The 17,825-nt window shown below is 36.6% G+C and overlaps 1 protein-coding gene across 11 annotated transcripts in view; it reads left to right on the top strand.

The window, feature by feature from the left end:
• The window catches only part of MPP7 (membrane palmitoylated protein 7), a 156,179-nt gene that overhangs the window by 97,588 nt on the left and 40,766 nt on the right, over nucleotides 1-17,825 (top strand). For all 11 annotated transcript variants that reach the window (XM_030009144.1, XM_030009142.2, XM_030009141.2 and 8 more), the window contains one exon: nucleotides 10,915-11,046. In XM_030009144.1, coding sequence (XP_029865004.1) covers nucleotides 10,915-11,046 — 132 coding nt within the window. The remainder of the gene's footprint in view (nucleotides 1-10,914; nucleotides 11,047-17,825) is intronic.

Genomic DNA, 17,825 nt, shown 5'->3' with positions numbered 1-17,825 from the left:
AAAAAGAATGGACCTCTTTTAGTCCATTGAGTGATGTTATCCCAATTATACTAACTCTGAGACAGGCTCGGGTTATATTATTCAGATCTAACTAGCTCTTAACTTCATGTTTATAATAGCAGTTACATTCCTGATCAGTACATATTGAAATGAGCAATTTACCATTTGAAGTTAATCCCTATTACGGTAAATTTAGTGTGTTTTAAATTCATATGAAATATATCCTTTGTGGTCATTGGTGTAATGGGCAAAACAATGATTATTTTAAAAGCTTATGCCACTGTGCTAAAACTATTCCAAAGGATGTTTATACCTCTTAAGACCCAGAGGAAATTAAGCTTTTCTAACCTCCTAAGAATGCCAGGGGTGGTTCTGCCTGTTTCAGCAGAGTTTATCTTCTGTTTATGTGTGCTGAAAGGTTTGCCAGCTGCTAGTGTGAAACATAAACCAGGTACCTAAACAAGGGCACAAGGCAGGGCTGTGAATGACTTCAGTGCATCATGGTACACAAGAATGTAAAGTATGTGGATCGCTCTGGGCACTGTACCTGTAGCCATAGAGGCAACAAGCAGTGGACATACTTGAAGTATTTTTCTTGGCTTCTCTTTCATTACCGTAGAATGAATAGAATTTTGGAAGTAATTTTAAGATAACTTGCAGAGTGAAGGGAAAACTGCTCTCGTGTGACTGGGAATGTTTTCAGATTAACTTATCCATGGACAACTTCAATGTGCTGCCGTTCAGAGAAAATACAGATTCTTTAAGTTGTTTCCGATTTTTTTAAATTGCTTTCAAATGGCAAAGATGCATACACAAAAAAATTGTAAATAGGATTTATGCTTGCTGTTTTATTTGCAATTTATTTGAGGAGTGCTTGACTTACAGTTTCACAAAGCATAAACTCTTTGCATTTGTGAACATTTTAATCTAATAAGTGCCTCCTTGGCTTTCTTTCAGAATAGACCCATGAGTTAAACAAAACTAAAACTGCAGATAATGAAGCCAGGGCACTTCGTTCTTCATATAAATGTTTCCTACATTTGTTTAGGTTTCTTCAAAAAAAGAAATAGTGCTTGAAGCATACCTTTTATGCTCTGTTTTTCTTGTATTTACTGGGAAGTTTGTTCAATAGCTAAATAAATGCTAGCCTTTATTTGATAAACAACTGCTGATGCCATCATCCTTGCCATCTGAGGCTTACTAGATTTGCACAGTGGCCTAATAGACTGTTCTGATCAAAGTGCTACTTGTTCTCTTAAAAAACCAAACATTCTAAGCCTTTATCAGCAGAGCCTTGTAAAGCTGCCTTACAGTCACTGGCAAAAGTTGACAATGTAATTTACTGTGCAGGAAACGGGAGGCATTTTTCTACAAGAACTTTAACATACAAAGCACTCAAAGGAAATATTGGGCTATAATAATATAAAACAAAATCTGGTTTTGCTTTGAAAAGTTCATGAAGTATTTCTTGTAACATGTAATTAAAAAAAATCTTAATCTAAACTTTGTCTTCTTTCCAATATTTCCTTTGTAATTAGATTTGCTGAGGATTTTCCATCAGGGCTTTTTCATTGAAATATGTGGTTTCTGCAAAGTCAACATTTTCCACTGGAAATTGTTGGGATTTGCCTACAACTGTTCAGTTTTGCATCGGGAGAACCCAAATACAAATTTCAGGTCAGTTAACATCTGAGCTACATTTGGGCTGTTACTGTATCCCAGACACTTGGAGGATATTTTGGCCCTGTTCCTTTAGAGACCTGTCTTCCTGAATGCGCCAACGTTTTCTGTTTTTGCTCATGTCCTGGGAGATTATTCTCCTCCTCTTTATGAAATATTCATGCTCACACATAGTAACACAAACTACAGTATCTGTTCAGGAAGCATAATTTCCCATGATTTATAACTATTTAGTCGTCAGTGGTCTTTGAGGTTTGCTGGTAGGATGGTTATAAGAGTTGTGCTCTTACATTAAGAGATTTTACTATACAAACTAGTTTAACTTTATTAATAAGGTGAGCTGGAGTACACTGTACTTCATATGTTAACTGAAAAGTTGCCTACATAATCCTCATTTGCAACATCAGATGCCATTAATTTGTAAATCTGCAAGAGCCTGCTTGATTTTGGATGGTATACTGTAAAGTATCAGCAGTGAGAGAGAAATATTTCTTTTCCCCTTAAGTAACATATGCAAATTACTGCAACAATAAACAAGGACCACAGCTCTGATTGTTTGATAACGTTGGTTGATGGATAGCCCATAGATGTTCTGAGCATACCAGCCATGAAGCTGGGGGAGAGGAGACAGTGCTGGGGAGACTTTTGTTGGCAAGAGAATGAGATCGTTCTGCCCAGCGTTTCCTGCCTTTGAACTATTTGCCACTTTGGGAAGCCCTCCATCATGCACTTTGGCAACCTTGTTAGAGGAAAAACAGATTTGATTCTTAACTCTTTTCAGCTTTAGACCTTGACTTCCTATTTCCATTTCTGCTTGCACCTGTAATTTAAAGGAGGGTTTATAGAAAGCTTTTTTGGGGTGGGGACTGCTGGGAGAATATGTTGCTGTCTTTGTTTTTGGAATGTTCATGTTACTGGAATGGAGTAAGTAAAACAAACATGTAATAGCAAAATAGTCCTTTTAAAAACAGCAAGGAAAGCCTTGATTTTTCACATCTGAGGCAGAGAAAATCAGAAAGCAGTTGTGGCACTCTCTTAATGTGATAGGAGCTGACAGAGCATACATAGAACAATATACAACATATCATAAGCATAGATATAAAGGAGATGAAAGAATATTGCACGAATATATTTAAGTAACAACCATCATGTTAGCCTGGAAATGCTCTCAGGTCTGTCTTGTGATAACTCAGCTGATGTCCAACAGGCAGCTTGTCTGTCAATCTTCTTAGACGTATGGATATGAGAATGCTCGCTAGCAGCCAACATATAATAAACAAAGTGATAGATATAATAAACAAAAGTGAAGCCAGGCAGATTGGCAGCAGAAAATAAAAGATTTGAAAAGTAAATCAAAGAAATTCTTTGGTTATATATACAGACTTTCCCACATGAAGGAACCAACTCTAACCCATGTAAGAATGTTGAATTGCATACACGTAACTATAGCATTCACATACAGCGCAGAAAAGTTGGCAACATTACTAAAGCTGGTAGTTTAGGAGGAGGAAAAAATCACTATGGATAAAATCACATCCCATTCAAGTAGCAATTCTATTCAGCTGGTGAAAATGGAGAAACTGCACAATGCAAAACAAATAGTCCCTTTTTTTAGTTGTCATCATTTTATGCTGCTTGTTCCTTCAGTGGTGCTTTTCCTTTGCATTTGCTGGGCCATATTCTATTTGAACTGTCCATACACTTATTCAACATCTCCTCTTTTCTAGTTCATTGATGAATCTTCAATAGTGGTCCAGTATGGTCTTGTAATCATTTTTTTTCCCCTTTCTGCATATTCCTGGGTTTCTAGTCAGTGGCAAGACTCTCTTCCCATGATTATGTAACTTGTAAATCTATAAGTATCCTTATCACAAATATTTTAGAAAATTGTAAGCTTTTTTTCATATACCTGCTATTTTTCTGGCCTTTTTGAAAGAATGTTACTATTTAAGAGGCAGGATTTATTCTACTGCAACACATCTGTTTTAGTATTTTATAATTCTTTAGTTACAAGTTCATTAAGTACTTATAGAAGATTTACTTATATATAATGGTGAAGATAATACTCACTGCAGCTTTTCCGTTCTCTAGAATGATACCTGAATTAAGTGCAATTGATATATAGAAACACTACTTCTAGTGTTCAATATGGGAAAAGCAGGCAAAAGTAATTACCTTAAAAACTAAACTGGTTCAATATTTTTAGTTAGGTCTCCATGTACTATGAGTAGTCTGTAGCTGAATTTAAGACTTCCTTATCATAAATGAATACATGATATTATTTTCTGGAGGAATTAAGTATATCCAGATTCTTCTAACCTCCTGGATCAGTAGATGTTTTTCTTTTCTTTTTAAGACTTTAGACATCATGCTGTTGTCAAATAAAGCCTGGGTCATTTCTAAAAGACACTTTTTCAGAAAGGGCAACTGCAACCTCAGCTTTTACTTTTCTTTAGTTTATATTTTCACTTGATTTCCTTGGGGGTGGGGGGCTCTTCAGGTGGTTTTCAACCAAGAAAAGATGCATGCTGCCACTGTAGATCCTTAATATTGTCAGGATGCTGCCACTTCTTCAAAAAAGGAATTGATCAAGGATTGCCAAGATATTGGAAGAGTGCTCCTGTCTCGGCATTTTCCACTCTGAAAACCATCTATTTGTGCTCTTGGAAGTTACTTAAATAGGGCTTAAAGATTCAAGAACACTTTGGTTACATGAATTGCGTTGCGAATGTAAGAGAGACTTTGTTCAGATTCTTCACTATTGATCTAAAATCAGAGCTTACTCTGCCATTATCCACAACTGAGGAAAACGTAGGGCTGTCATCTGGAAGAATATTAACACCTTTACCAGATGACACGGACGGGCTGCGTGTTTCTGTGAACACTGAGAATAGTTCGACTTTGGAAGTGTCTCGCGGGGCTGCAAACAATGAGCCAGAGGAAACAGGAGTCTGAAGATGCAGAAAGTTCACTTTTCTGTTGGCTGTTGCCGTCTGGCTACCAGCTGCAGGTAAACGCATCAGTTCAGATTGGTGAATCTGAAATCAAGAAACTGCATTTTCAGGCAAGGAAATTACCCTTTTGTGAAAGGAAGTTCATATAGACATGAATAAAGTCCACCACAGTAAAGAGGAAAAAGTAATATATACTGAATATTGATCCAACTGAGACATTGCTATGCTAAGAACATTAATATATGGTGGATATTAACACAAACCCACACATGTACTGTTTATGTTTTAAGTATTTTGAATCACTACTGTGACCCAGCTGCACCAAAGTCAAATTGGAAGAGAAGGGGATTTAATTGCCAGCTGGACAAGCTTGAACTAGAGGGCAGCTCTGGTTAAAGTACAGATGGGACGGTTGCGAGCACAGAATGTTTTTTCTCTTTTGTACATACCTAACTGTTGTCTTCTCACACAATATATCATTTCTAGTGAATTTATAGAGAATATATAGGAAAACTATGATATTTGAAGGATGGAAAGAAGTAAATTAACCCTGATTTTTTTTTTTTTTCCATGAATCAGTGCACCCATTGATTCCCTGATTACAAACTGAAAATCATGCTTAATTTAAAGGACATTTGTACCATTACTGTCAAAGATTTTTTGCTTATGTCAAATGAATACTGTAAATGATTTTCAGTAGCAAAACGTGTTCATTTCTTTGGAAGTTAACTGATTTCTTTATGTACTGTACGTATTTAACTTTGGAATTTTATTCAGAACAAAAAACCTCAGATTTCTGTAGGAAAGTGATTAGATTATTGCACCTTCAGAAGGAATATTATTACTTTTCTGCCTGATAGGTGCTTACTGTAGGTTGTGGCCTCACTCACTGGGTCTACTGCCAAAAAAAAAAATTCAGTTCACTGTTATCCCAGCCACCCTCTGGTTGCTTCAGCAGCACTACCAGGTTTCTCCTGCCTATCGTTTTATTGCTTGCTCCTGCTTCTAGACTATGCTTCATGCTTTAGCCAAGCTGGAGAATTCAGCTTGTTCTTATCTGGTAGTTGCGATGCCTGTTCTCACCTGCCCTGTTGTTGTCTTGTTAACCCTTATCTTGCAACAGGATTAGGGTTGCACATACTCCTTTAGCAGGTAGTCTTGGTGGTAAAGAGACTGCCATATGCTGCCTTTTTCTGATGGCTGCTTCACCACCCATTTGCTGAGGTGTGGAATTAGGGAGGTGGAAGTCATCAGTACATCAATATAAAGTCTAGCTTATGTACTCAAGATAGTAGGTTTAAAGATGAATCCTCCTGTAGAAGAAGAAAGGTTGTTATCCCCCACCCCCACCTTATCTAAATTCTTATCTCCCTTTTCCCCTGTTAAATTTTGTGCTGTTTACCAGTTGCTCTTAAATGTACAGCTTGATTCTGAATACCTTGTATTTTTATTCCTTTCTTCTCCAAACTGTTCTCAAGTCAAATTGCTTTTCTGTCCCTAGAGCCTGTATGCCATCACCATTATGCTATAGCTTTCTGCTGATTTTATTCTGCTTTCTAAATTCTTGCACACGTTTGGCTGTTACATCTCTTACGCTTCTCCTTCGATTTTGATGCTCTGATGGTCTTTCCTTCAGTGGGTTTGGTCTCCTCCCAGCTCTTTCAGCTTTCCTTCTTTGCTATCTGTCACTGGATGACTTCACTTGCTTGATTTTAACTTTATGCAAGTTACTCATAAATCAGTCTTTCCAGTCTTGAATAATTTTCTCAGTCAACATTTTTAGCTTGTCTTTTTGTATTTCTTCTGTAACCCTATCACAAAGGAAAACGCAATAGGGGTAGAGTTCTCTGGAGGACAAGCTCTGCCAGGTGAGTTCAGGGGCACGTTGCTGTGGTTGCTGATGAAGTTACTTTTCACCTCCGGTGTAACTTCTCTGTGCCAGCCTCAGTCACCATAGCAAAGCAAAGAGGTGGAAAAATGTCTCTGTCTCACCTGATTGATAGAGTTCAAGCTGAACTGCCAGAGAAGGTGGCCTGTGCTAATGATCCAAGCTGTGGACTGGGACATTGCAAAGTCACGGGCCATTTTCTTCCATTTTGCTGACTGCTGCCAGGGCAGTAATCTACTCCATAGGCAAGGTAACCAGCAGCTGGGTTGGCAGTGTCGCAGTCTGCTGCAGCTGTTGGCTTTCATAAAGGTTGGTTTGAGTCCCTACAAATTTTATGTCAATAATCTTGACTATTAATTATTTACTTTTCTACTCTCGTTTTTTTCAAGTACCATAAAGAAACAGGCTTTTGTTTCTTCGTCCATTCTGTCTTTCTTCTTTATTTAACTTACTGTTTTCTAAAATGTTTTTCTAGACTAGTAAATGCAAAATATTTCTGAGAAGTAAGGCTTAAATTGAGATATGTATTTTCTTTAAATAAGGAGAATTTAAAAACATAAGGAGCTGTGTTCACAAGTCAGGGGCTACTGGGGGTATTTTTACTCTTACAGATCTCAAAATATAAACAAGCAAAAAATAATATAAAATTTGTCATTGTTTTAGAGGAGCAAAAATGTAGTCAGTGTAGTTAAATGATACACATTTTTCAAAATACAGGACTGTTTTCATTAACAACATTCTCAATTTAAATAAACATTTAACGTTTCGGAGCAGTTTAAGAAAAAGAACTTTGAATGTTTCCAATGTCAGATTTTCTTTGTGTAAGTTGATAGTGTAAAATTTCAATTTATAAACTGCGAAAGGATCAGTGATAGCTTTAATATGAAAAATACAGCACTAGTTATTAGACATTTCAGAGGTCTGATGAAAGTATTCATTTCCAGCTAGATCATGTCTAAGAATTTAGCTGAACACCAATATTTATATTTAGGTAGTGCAGGAGTTTGAATCATACCTTCTTTCAAGTTCTAAATATGGACAGTGTTTACATTAGTGAATCATAAGCATAGAACGTAGAGCTGAAATAAAATCTTTTTCTCCAGAGGTGCTTAAATATACATGACCCAAATCTTGGATCATACGTGCATAGTTCCGAAGAGCTGTGTATTTGAAAACAAAAACAAAACATTAAAAAAAAATATTTTTTCATCTGCACTTCCTGCAGTTTCTTGTGATAGATAAAAATTAGTATCATGGAAGTAAGTTGATCACTTCTTATATACAAAAAGAGAACGTTACTACCCTTACATTGCCTTGTGCATTTACTGTACAATTATTCTGGGTAAATCTTGTTCATCATAGGATCCAAATTTTATTTCTTGGCACTTGTAATTTGTTTGCTTCTAAAAAAGTCCCAACCTTTTCTATAAAAGTCTAGTCTGATACATAGGTTTTGGACTAATCATACATTATATTAATTGCACAGTACAAAGAAGCTGCTGAAGAAATGTCCCTTTACACTGTGAATGTGGTCATTTCTTCATACATTCAAAACATACGGAAGTTCTCTTGAGAACAGGCTCTGATCACTTCTAGTTGAATACATTAAGTGAAATCAAAATGGCTTTATAAGTTTTGTTTGCAGATAAATTATTGCCCGATGTCTATGGTGCTGACTACTTCAAGAGCAACTACAGTAGACAGAGAGTAGTGTGTTAAAAGAAGCAATGATGGAAGACAAGCAGGAAAGAAAGCTTAGCGTGTTCGGCGTACAGCATAAACAAGATTGTGGTGACAGAAGGAAGCTTGACTGAGAAAAGACACATAATTTCTGTCATTCATACTCTTACCTAAAATAGCATTTTTGCACTGAGATAAAGTAGTACTAGAGTCTGCGGAAAAGATCTTATATTGAAAACTATAGTACAGTGTGGTTTAATGTGTTTTTTGGGAGAAGGAGTGAAGCGGTTGATAAGTTCCAGTTGTGAGTGAAGAAAAGCATCATAACTACCAGACATTGATTGGCATTGCTTTATAATATTTGGGCTGCATCATTGTTTTGCATGCAGTGTCCAGGAGCCTGGTCTGGCAGTCAGAGCAGGGAAGTATCTTATTAACACTGGTGGCATAATTCAGTGTAGTAGTGGGCAGAATCTGTTTTGCAAGTTTCACTGTGAAGGGTTCTTTTGAACATGTTTTAAGTTGCTGCCTTTTACTCTGGAAGTGGTGCTTTAGATTATTTTCATCTGTTTTCTCTATCTGCCTGATTGTTTTTAAACTGCAATATAGAACCTCATTAAATTGAACCAGTCCATGAATGTGCCCTAGCTTTATGTGGAAAAACGTAATTGCAGAAGACTAGTTTTAGAAGTCCTAACTGTAAGTAGCCTGAAGTAAAAGCAAATGCTACTTTTGTTTTAGTATATCTTTGATATTTCACGTACATCTTTAGAGGGCTGCATGTGATTGCATGGCTTTTACATATGTAATGCTTCATAATACACATTTCCAGGAGGAACTATAATTGCTAGCCTGAGCTTTTTAGCTTAGATCTAAAGTAAGACTAATATTTGGTGGGAGGGAGCTGGTAATTTCTTATGCTAAATAGTACAAATTCATAACTGTGTCTTGGGAAGAAAACCAGAAATAATTAGCGTGTTGAAATGTTTTTGTCAAATTGTACAATGTGCATGGAAATTAGAAAAACAATAGCAAATTCTCATGAAGCAGGCATGATCTTCCTCTGTGTTTATTTTGTTGAAAACCTAACTTCAGATTTAAACTTCAGAATTTCAGGATTACCATATGCTCTTAGCCTTCTGCTTTTGACACGATAGCTTGTAGCATTGCCTGGAAATTGTTTTCTGTTGTTACAGTCTCCTCCATTCAGGAAAAAAAATCCTGGAATAGTGTAGTGGAAGTGTCATGCTTTTGTAAAACACTTGCATTATCTGTGAGAACATACAGTTTGTGGTCATTTGTGTAGTCAGTCAAATATTATCTGCCTTTTATTAAGTAGCAAGTAAACTGGCATCAGAGAAATGTAGCCATTTTCTGTTCTTTATTAAGGTGTTTCTTCTTAATCATTATTGTAATTGTTATAATAGATTCATTATTATAGTCATTGATATGATACATTCTGATATGATCCATGTCAAGAATGTTGATGTGTTCTGCTTTATCCTAAACATCTCAGTATTTTCCAAAATGCTTTATTTTTATTGTCGGGAAGGTTATTAATTTGTGAATTACTTCTGCTATTCAGACTACAACTTTTGTAATATTGACGCTTTTGGAAAAAAAATTGGGTCAAAATGTAAAATATTCAAGTATTTAGGAGCAACTACTTGAAAAGAAAAGCAACTGAAAGCAGTATATAGAGTTATATGTATGGCCGTTGCTGTTATTCCTGCTATAATGCATAGTTTTCACTACAAGCATTACTTACCTTTCAAACTGGTGAAAAATAGTTATTACAAATAATGAAGACTTTTTAAAATAGAACTTTAAGAGTTCTGTATCTGGACAAAGCTGTGAATTTTAGATTTTAGCTGAGATTTTTTTTAGAGCCTTAGGAGAATGAGCTTTTTAAATTCCTTTGACTTTCAAGATTTTTTAATTTCTGCAAGTTCCTAAATTATTTTATTTTTAAGATTAAACCCTTTGTCAGGCTTTGTTAGGCTTTTCTTTGAAAAATCTGTTATTCAAGCTATGCATGAACTGGAAAACCAACAGAGAAAGGAAGGAGGCAAGACATGCGACAGGTGGTTGATAAGCACCTGCCTAAACCAAATTGTCTCAGCAGTATGTTCCTCAATCTCAATCATGAATTCCATAATAAATTAAAAATTCCTAAGATAATTTGGAGCTCATATGAAAGGGAACTAGTATGATAGGGATCCAGTAACCAGGTAAGCTTCCAGGGCTCCTCTGAAAGGAATAGTTGGGCAACAGCTTAATGTCATGCATCTCATGCTTGAACAGAAGTACTGGAAGATACTTATTTTGCTCATTTGTGTTATAGGACTGCTTACTCTATCAAAGAAACTTTTTATCTAGGACAAGTAGAATGATGTTCTTACTTTAGGAGACTTAGGTTTTCTCCTGTTCATAATGCTTGTAATTTCAAGCTAATGGGCAAATCACTTGGTATTTTCGTGTGTATGAAGACACTGTTCTGTATCCACAATTTACTAGATGCATACATTGTGTATATGAAAAACGTATACTTTATGGAGTTGTTTCATCAGTTTGACGTGTTAAAATTGTATACAAGAATTATATTCAATCTACATGCATCATGGTAGTAGAGTCAGGCTATAAATAATGTCTTCTTTGCCTTTCATAAACTTTTCAGATGCCAAATAATATACTGACTATTAATGTTTTCAGGCATTGCTCTCTGTACATGATACTGTTGCTCAGAAGAACTACGATCCTGTCTTGCCCCCCATGCCTGATGATATTGATGAGGAAGAAGATTCAGTTAAAATAATCAGGCTCGTCAAAAACAGGGAACCATTGGTAAGTAACCCTGTCGTTTGTTTTGGGGTTTTGTGTTTGTGTGCAGGGTGGGGAGTGTTCAGATTATGAATGTGAATGGGTGACATTAACTTGAAATGTAGATAGATGGACATTATGCATGTTTATTCATAACATTCAATAATGCACTTGTGACTTCCATTCACAGTCATTATTAGTAAAGCACATGAAATGAATAATAAAAATGTGTTCATTCATGGTGTTTGAGCATTATATATGTGGGCCAGTCTGAGTATTTACATCAGTAATATATTCATCTTTTATCTTGAATTTGAATCATGAACTTGTTTTAAGATGAGAGAGGGAGAATGAATCCCCAAAGAAATCTTGACCTTTGTTTTGAACTGTGCCTGTTAGCATTCATGTAAAAAAAGTGACCTTTTGATACACTGAAAAGAAAGCGTAAAAACATATTTTAAAATACTTGAATTGAAACCTGGGCAAATTTAAGATGTCTGTTGTTGTACTTTGGATTATGAATACTAGAAAGTTAATATCTTCATGGGGATATCTGGAAAAATGAAAGAACTAAACCTAGGTTGTATTACAAGAATATGAAAATGCTTTACTGATTTGGTTATTTTTATTTGCTGTAGAGTGGGAGTCATCCTGTATAAAATTTAACTATATTCTTTTTCTCCTGCAAACTAGTAAGAGCTTTGTTTTATGTTATACTGGATATTTGTTTTAATGGATAGCAATCCTGAAGAAATATCTGCAAAGTTACTTAGAGAAAGCCGTGATTTTGTACGTGAGATGACAGTGGGAGAGCGATGCCTCTGTTAGATGTACAGAGATAGCTTGTCCCACAGTAGATATCTTACTATCACTCTTATTCTTGATGGATTTCTGGCATCAATAAACAAGAAATAAGTTTTGGTATTGACTCACTGCAGGTGCCCATGGGCATAATTAAAAGTTTGACCATATGGAAAGTTTTTACTTTGTTTTAACATACTAAACCTTTTTGTTTCCTAAATATTTAAGTCACAGCTTTAGGCTTTCCTTCTTTTTTTTAATCAAAGAAATTCTTTGAGGAAGAAAATGAACTTACTTTAGGATTTAGGATCAGAAAGAGTATTAATTCTGAAAGGTGTGAAGAAATTTGAACATGTAGTATGAGATGAGTTCTAATTGAGTAGCTTATTTTTAGTATTAATGAAAACACCCTTATTGTTTTTTCTTGAATTTGTCAGAAAAATCTTAAGAAAATATTAATTTACCTAGTTTCGTGTTTCAAACGTGTTTTGCTACTAAGACTTGTGTGAGTTAAATACTGTAAGTTAATAGTATCTCAAAGTGGATTGGATAAATAGCAACTCTGAAAATAAAACTGAGAGATTTTCTGAAAACCTATACGAGACACATTATACATTGGCTTTTGAGATTTTAAGCCATCTTAAAGGGACAAATAGAGTTGCCTAAACTAAAGGTTATCCTTGGACTGTTCCTCAAATTCCACTCTTGCCTGTTCACTCCGGTGGGATACTAAACTCTTCCAGATAACTGTGTGTCTGTTGTGGTTTAACCCCAGCTGGCAGCTCAGCCCCACGCAGCTGCTTGCTCACTTTCCCCAGTGGGATTGGGGAGAGAATCTGAAGGATGAAGGTGAGAAAACTCATGGGTTGAGATAAAGACAGTTTAATAGGTGAAGCAAAAGCTGCACATGCAAGCAAAGCATAACAAGGAATTAATTCACTCCTTCCCACCAACAGGCAGGTGTTCAGCCAACTCCAGGAAAGCAGAGCTCCATCACACATAGCGGTGACTTGGGAAGACAAGCGCCATCACTCCAAACATCCCCTCTTCCTCTTTCTTCCCCCAGCTTTATATGCTGAGCATGACATCATATGGTCTGGGATATCCCTTTGGTCAGTGGGGGTCAGCTGTCCCAGCTGTGTCCCCTCCCAACTCCTTGTGCCCCCCCCAGCCTCCTCGCTGGTGGGGTGGGGTGAGAAGCAGAAAAGGCCTTGGCTCTGGGTAAGCACTGCTCAGCAGTAATGAAAACATCTCTGTGTTATCAACACTGTTTTCAGCACAAATCTAAAACACAGCACCATACGAGCTACTGTGAAGAAAATTAACTCTATCCCAGCCAAAACCAGTACAATCTCTTAAAAGGTGCATCTTTTGTGCTGAGGAGGTAACAGAGAGGGTTTTTTTAGAACTTTCTTTTACTAGGCAGGACGGCAGCCATGGAAAACATAAAAAATGTGAGACAACTCAGTTCTTCAGTTTAAGACTGCTTAGTTTATTTTCCAGGATGAAACAGCCTTATAATGGAATCTGTGATAGACCTATTACTCAAAAGAGGCAAAGGGTGGGAGCTAATTGCAGCCTACAACTACTTGAGAGTGGGGAGCTCACAAGGACAGTAGAGTCAAACCCTTCTCGGAAGTGAAAGATGCTAAAACACGGGGCAAGTTGCAGCCCTGTGAGGTTAGTTTGAGAATTAGTAGAAGTATTTCGTTAGGTGCAAAGTCCAGCCAGCACTGGAGCAGACTAACCGGAGATGGGGAATGTCCACCCTATACCATAAGGCAATGGCTGACCTGATCTGGCATTGACAGTAGTGTCCTGCCCTGAGTAGGAGATTGGCCTGAATGTCTTCCAAAAGCTGGTCTTTAACCAGCATTTCTACGATTGTACCGTATCTGTACAGGAAAGGAGTATTTGTGGTCTTTCCAAATCTCCAGCCTATCTTGATGTTTTATTTTTGTTGGAGAAGAGCTTTCGGTGAGTTCTGTTTTGCATGTTGCTTCATCTCCAGGAAGACTTTGAAGAATAGTGTTTAGCGTCCTCTTCCATAACCCACCTTCAATCCATTTTAACATTATTAATGTTAACGTCAAACATTAATTTCTTTGTGGCAGATTTATAGTGACAACTTATGACACCATCACCACAATACATAACAAACCTATTATTTGTGTCTTTGTCTTCCCCAGATTTCTGGTGTGTGTGTGTGTGTGTGTGTCCGTGTCCCCTTAGGAAGGGGTGAGAAGAAACATGAATAGTAATTCAGATAATGTCTTACCAAAATATGGCATGGCAGAATAAATAGAAACAGGTTTATACTAGGTGTATTAGGTCTACTGCATTTATGCTTCCTGAAGTTATTTTACTTAAGAAAGGCTATGCCATGATCTGTGTTTACTAAACTATTTAAAATTTCATTTTCTATTTATTTCCATGTCTTTTTAATGGCTTTTCCTTCAGAGCTAGTTCTAAAGTCTTGGATATTCTTAGTACAGATCAAAGAGTCTCTACTTGTTCAGTTTATCTATTCACTATTCTCTAGTCAAAAAGTCTGACTTCCACTTACATCGTTATATCAGGATTCTTGCTACTGAGCTTGAGATTGGAGGTACCATACAATATTTTTTCTGGGATGGAGATTGTCTGGTTTCTTGACTTGAAGATAACCGAACTCTTTGAGCTTTTATTTCACCTCAGATACATTCTCATTCTCTATTTGTACACAAACAGTAGAGATTGTTTTTCTGCAAAGCAGTAAGCTTTACATCAGTTGCAAACCCTGGACATTCTTGAATTGGATATCTCCTTTGGATGACTTTCAACAGTAGTCTCTGTGAAGCAAATTAGGCACTCTCTTAGCTTCTTTGGAATATATCTAGTGACCATTTTTATATAAACCTGCACCACATTTCCTCTTGTACTTGTTCGTGCTTTTCTCTGAGTTAAGCACCTCACTGGTGTTCTGAGCCGGTGTTAAGCTCATATTAATGAAGCCTGAGTTCCCAGGAGTAATCATCTCAAAAGAGAGGGAAACACATGGTTTGTGGGAGGGCCTTCTGTTTGCCAGATTTCATCAGTTCAGAAGTCAGTGCTGAACTTTCCTCCAGTTTTTTAGAAGAGATGATTTAAACTTTTTGTTAATCCTTCCACAGTTGTTTTTTTTTTTTTCTCTAAATGCTCTATTAGCAAATGCCATTCTAGCAGTGTCTCACTCAAGCAAGGTAAAATTGTGTTAAGAGGTTTTATCTGAACAAAGTAATTTAGAACATCTCTGAACCTTACATGAAGAGAAGTAGAAACATCTCTTTTCAGAGATTCCAAAATTCACCTGGCTATAATTAGGCTTTATATTAGATAACTTTGAGGGTTTTTACTTATGCCTGCCTCTCATGGGCTTTTTTAGCCACTGCTATGTTCCTGGTTAGCATTCCTGGTACCCGAGATGTACAGCCACACTACCAGGAGTTTAGTTCCTGGCCTCTCACTACTTCCAGCTCCCAAATGATATTCCAGGTTTGTTACAGATATCATGCAGTTATTCTGAATAGGATGCTTATTCATGGTAAGGTGGTTGCTTCTTCATGACAGATTCACTTCACATAAATTTAGCCATTTGAAAACTAGTCTCTGTGCTGTGTCTATAGTCAAGAGAAAAATAGGCAGCTCCAGAGAATGAACCATGCCATCTATTTGAGATGCCTGCCTTAATGAAAGGATGATTCATTCTCAGAGCTGCCTATTTCTTTTCTTTAACTATAGCAGGAGCCTAGACACCTGGCTTGAACTAGATACCCGATTTCTATAGCTGAACTTGGGTGAAATTAATTGTGGTGATTTAAAGGAGTCGTTTACATGTTATGCCCATGCAGATTCTACAGCTCTTGCTCGCCTCTGAGTCCCTGTAGCTTGGTTCTTGTTAGTGAATGAACCCAACTGTTTTACAGGGGGGATTAATTGGGGTCTAGGCAGAGCTCTAGTGTGCATAGTCTACATGTATGTGGGCATCAACTTTTAAATAACTCTTCACTATAAGGTAGGTAACTGATATTTGTGTTTACATTTTCAATAGAGAATGAATTCTAATAAGGCTTATTGAAGTACTTATTTGCATTCAACATCTGCATGTGCTTTTGTTTAACAGAAACGTATGCAAAAATATTACTCATGTAGTAATATTGATGTAGTCTTTCTTTCTTTAAAAATAAAGGCTTATAAGGCTTATGTTCTGGAACCAGCAGATAAATGGAGAACTAATAAAGCTCACATCTGTGAAACCCTGAGTGATGCTCACCAATCAGTCTTACTACATTAAAAATGAAAAAAAACCCAAAACCCAAAAAACAGTGAAAGAGCCTTGTATTACTTTTAGTGCTTTTGCATAGTACACCTTTAAACATTTTCTTAGTCTGATCACCATATGGCTCCCAAACTCCTTATTTTTCCTTTTAAAAGTATTTTAAACTGAGCTATGCTATTACATCTGTATATGTCTCATTTAGGGTAACTTACACTTTTGGCTAGCAACACTGAAAATATTTTCCAGCTCTCAAGGTCCAGTCTAACCTTCTTCCATTTTTAAAGCTCTAAATGAGGAGCTGCACTGCACATGTAACTGCAAGTACTGGAGCTGAACATCTCATAAGGAGAAATTCTTGCCAGATTATATATACCTCATAGTTTAAGCAGGGCTGGCAACAGTACAAGAGAAGCTGCTTTTTCAGAAAATCAGCTCTTCGGGTTTTCAAAAAGAAATCCGCTTGTGTTTGATGATTTCTTTTTAAGTGTTCTAAATTGGGAGAGAAGGGGAATTTAAGGAACCCCCTTTTTTTCTCTGTGTACTATAGGTACAGCAAAAATATATAAACTCAAATAGTGCTTTTCATGGACCTGCCCATTCACTTTGAGTTTGCCGTAGAGGAGTTATTGGGAGTGAGCTAACTTGGGTTACATAATTTCCCTGTAAATTTGAGCTTGATTTTGCGCTTTGTTTGAAAATTCCTATTTACCTGTTATCTTTACTGGGGCATCTTTCAAATCGGCTAATCTGTGCTAGGAAAATTCATTTTGTACCAGTAGTGAAAATCGCGTAGAGCACGAAGTGACCATTCCACTTGGATGAGAGCCTTGTTGTTACTTCCAGATGTCGTCTGGGTCAATACTGTGGTCTTTGATCACACACAAGTGGTTTTTTTGGGGTCTGTCTAAAAGCAAGGTGAAGTACCTATTTCCAGACATCAGCACTGGGCTGGGGTAGCTGGGTGATCACAGTTAGAAGGCTGTCAGTCATTGCTTGCCTTTTGCATTTGGTGGCATTTAATAGTGTTGACTTTAGGTAAACTGCATAAAGCCTTTCTGTACAAGGCTTTTTTCCTGATTAATTAGGAGAGCCTCTGTTTAATATGGACAATATAGTGGAAATGTCCTGTATTTATATTTGGCTCTAGCATCCTAATACTGCTTTTTTCTTTTTGATGGATATATTCAGAAAAAAAAGATGCTTTGTACTTTTAAAGAGATGTAACTATGCAGGTATTAATAATAAACTTCAATTTAATAGCTGTTACTGCAAGGTTAGAACTCAATATTGACATACAGGCTAGAGGGGTTAATGCTTTGTTTAATATATTCCTAATGGTATGCAATTCTTTGCAGAGAAGTCTAATCATGAGTTTTTAAAGTGAGATTAGCTGCAGCTAAATCTTTGATCTTTTTGAAACTCTCATATTCATTTGAAACTGTAATACAAAAAAATGCTTACTGATACAATTACATTATAAACAACACATAAGAATAAGGCTGGCAAATTGCAGAATTACTTTGCCTGTGCATAGAATGTCATACTAATAAATTTAAGATGTAAAATAAAATACACAAACACAGCACATCAATTTTGCTGTGGAGTGCTGGCTACTGTTAAAGTTTCAGCCAAAGAGAATATTGTGCAGTGACTGTTTTAATTTTTCTCTATTTGCAATAAATGCAGCTTGCATATAGTAAAATAT

The sequence above is a fragment of the Aquila chrysaetos genome, chromosome 3 (assembly GCF_900496995.4).
Source record: "Aquila chrysaetos chrysaetos chromosome 3, bAquChr1.4, whole genome shotgun sequence".
NCBI classification, from domain to species: domain Eukaryota; kingdom Metazoa; phylum Chordata; class Aves; order Accipitriformes; family Accipitridae; genus Aquila; species Aquila chrysaetos.
Note: the sequence above shows the minus strand (reverse complement) of the source record. Positions and strands in the feature narration are given on the sequence as shown.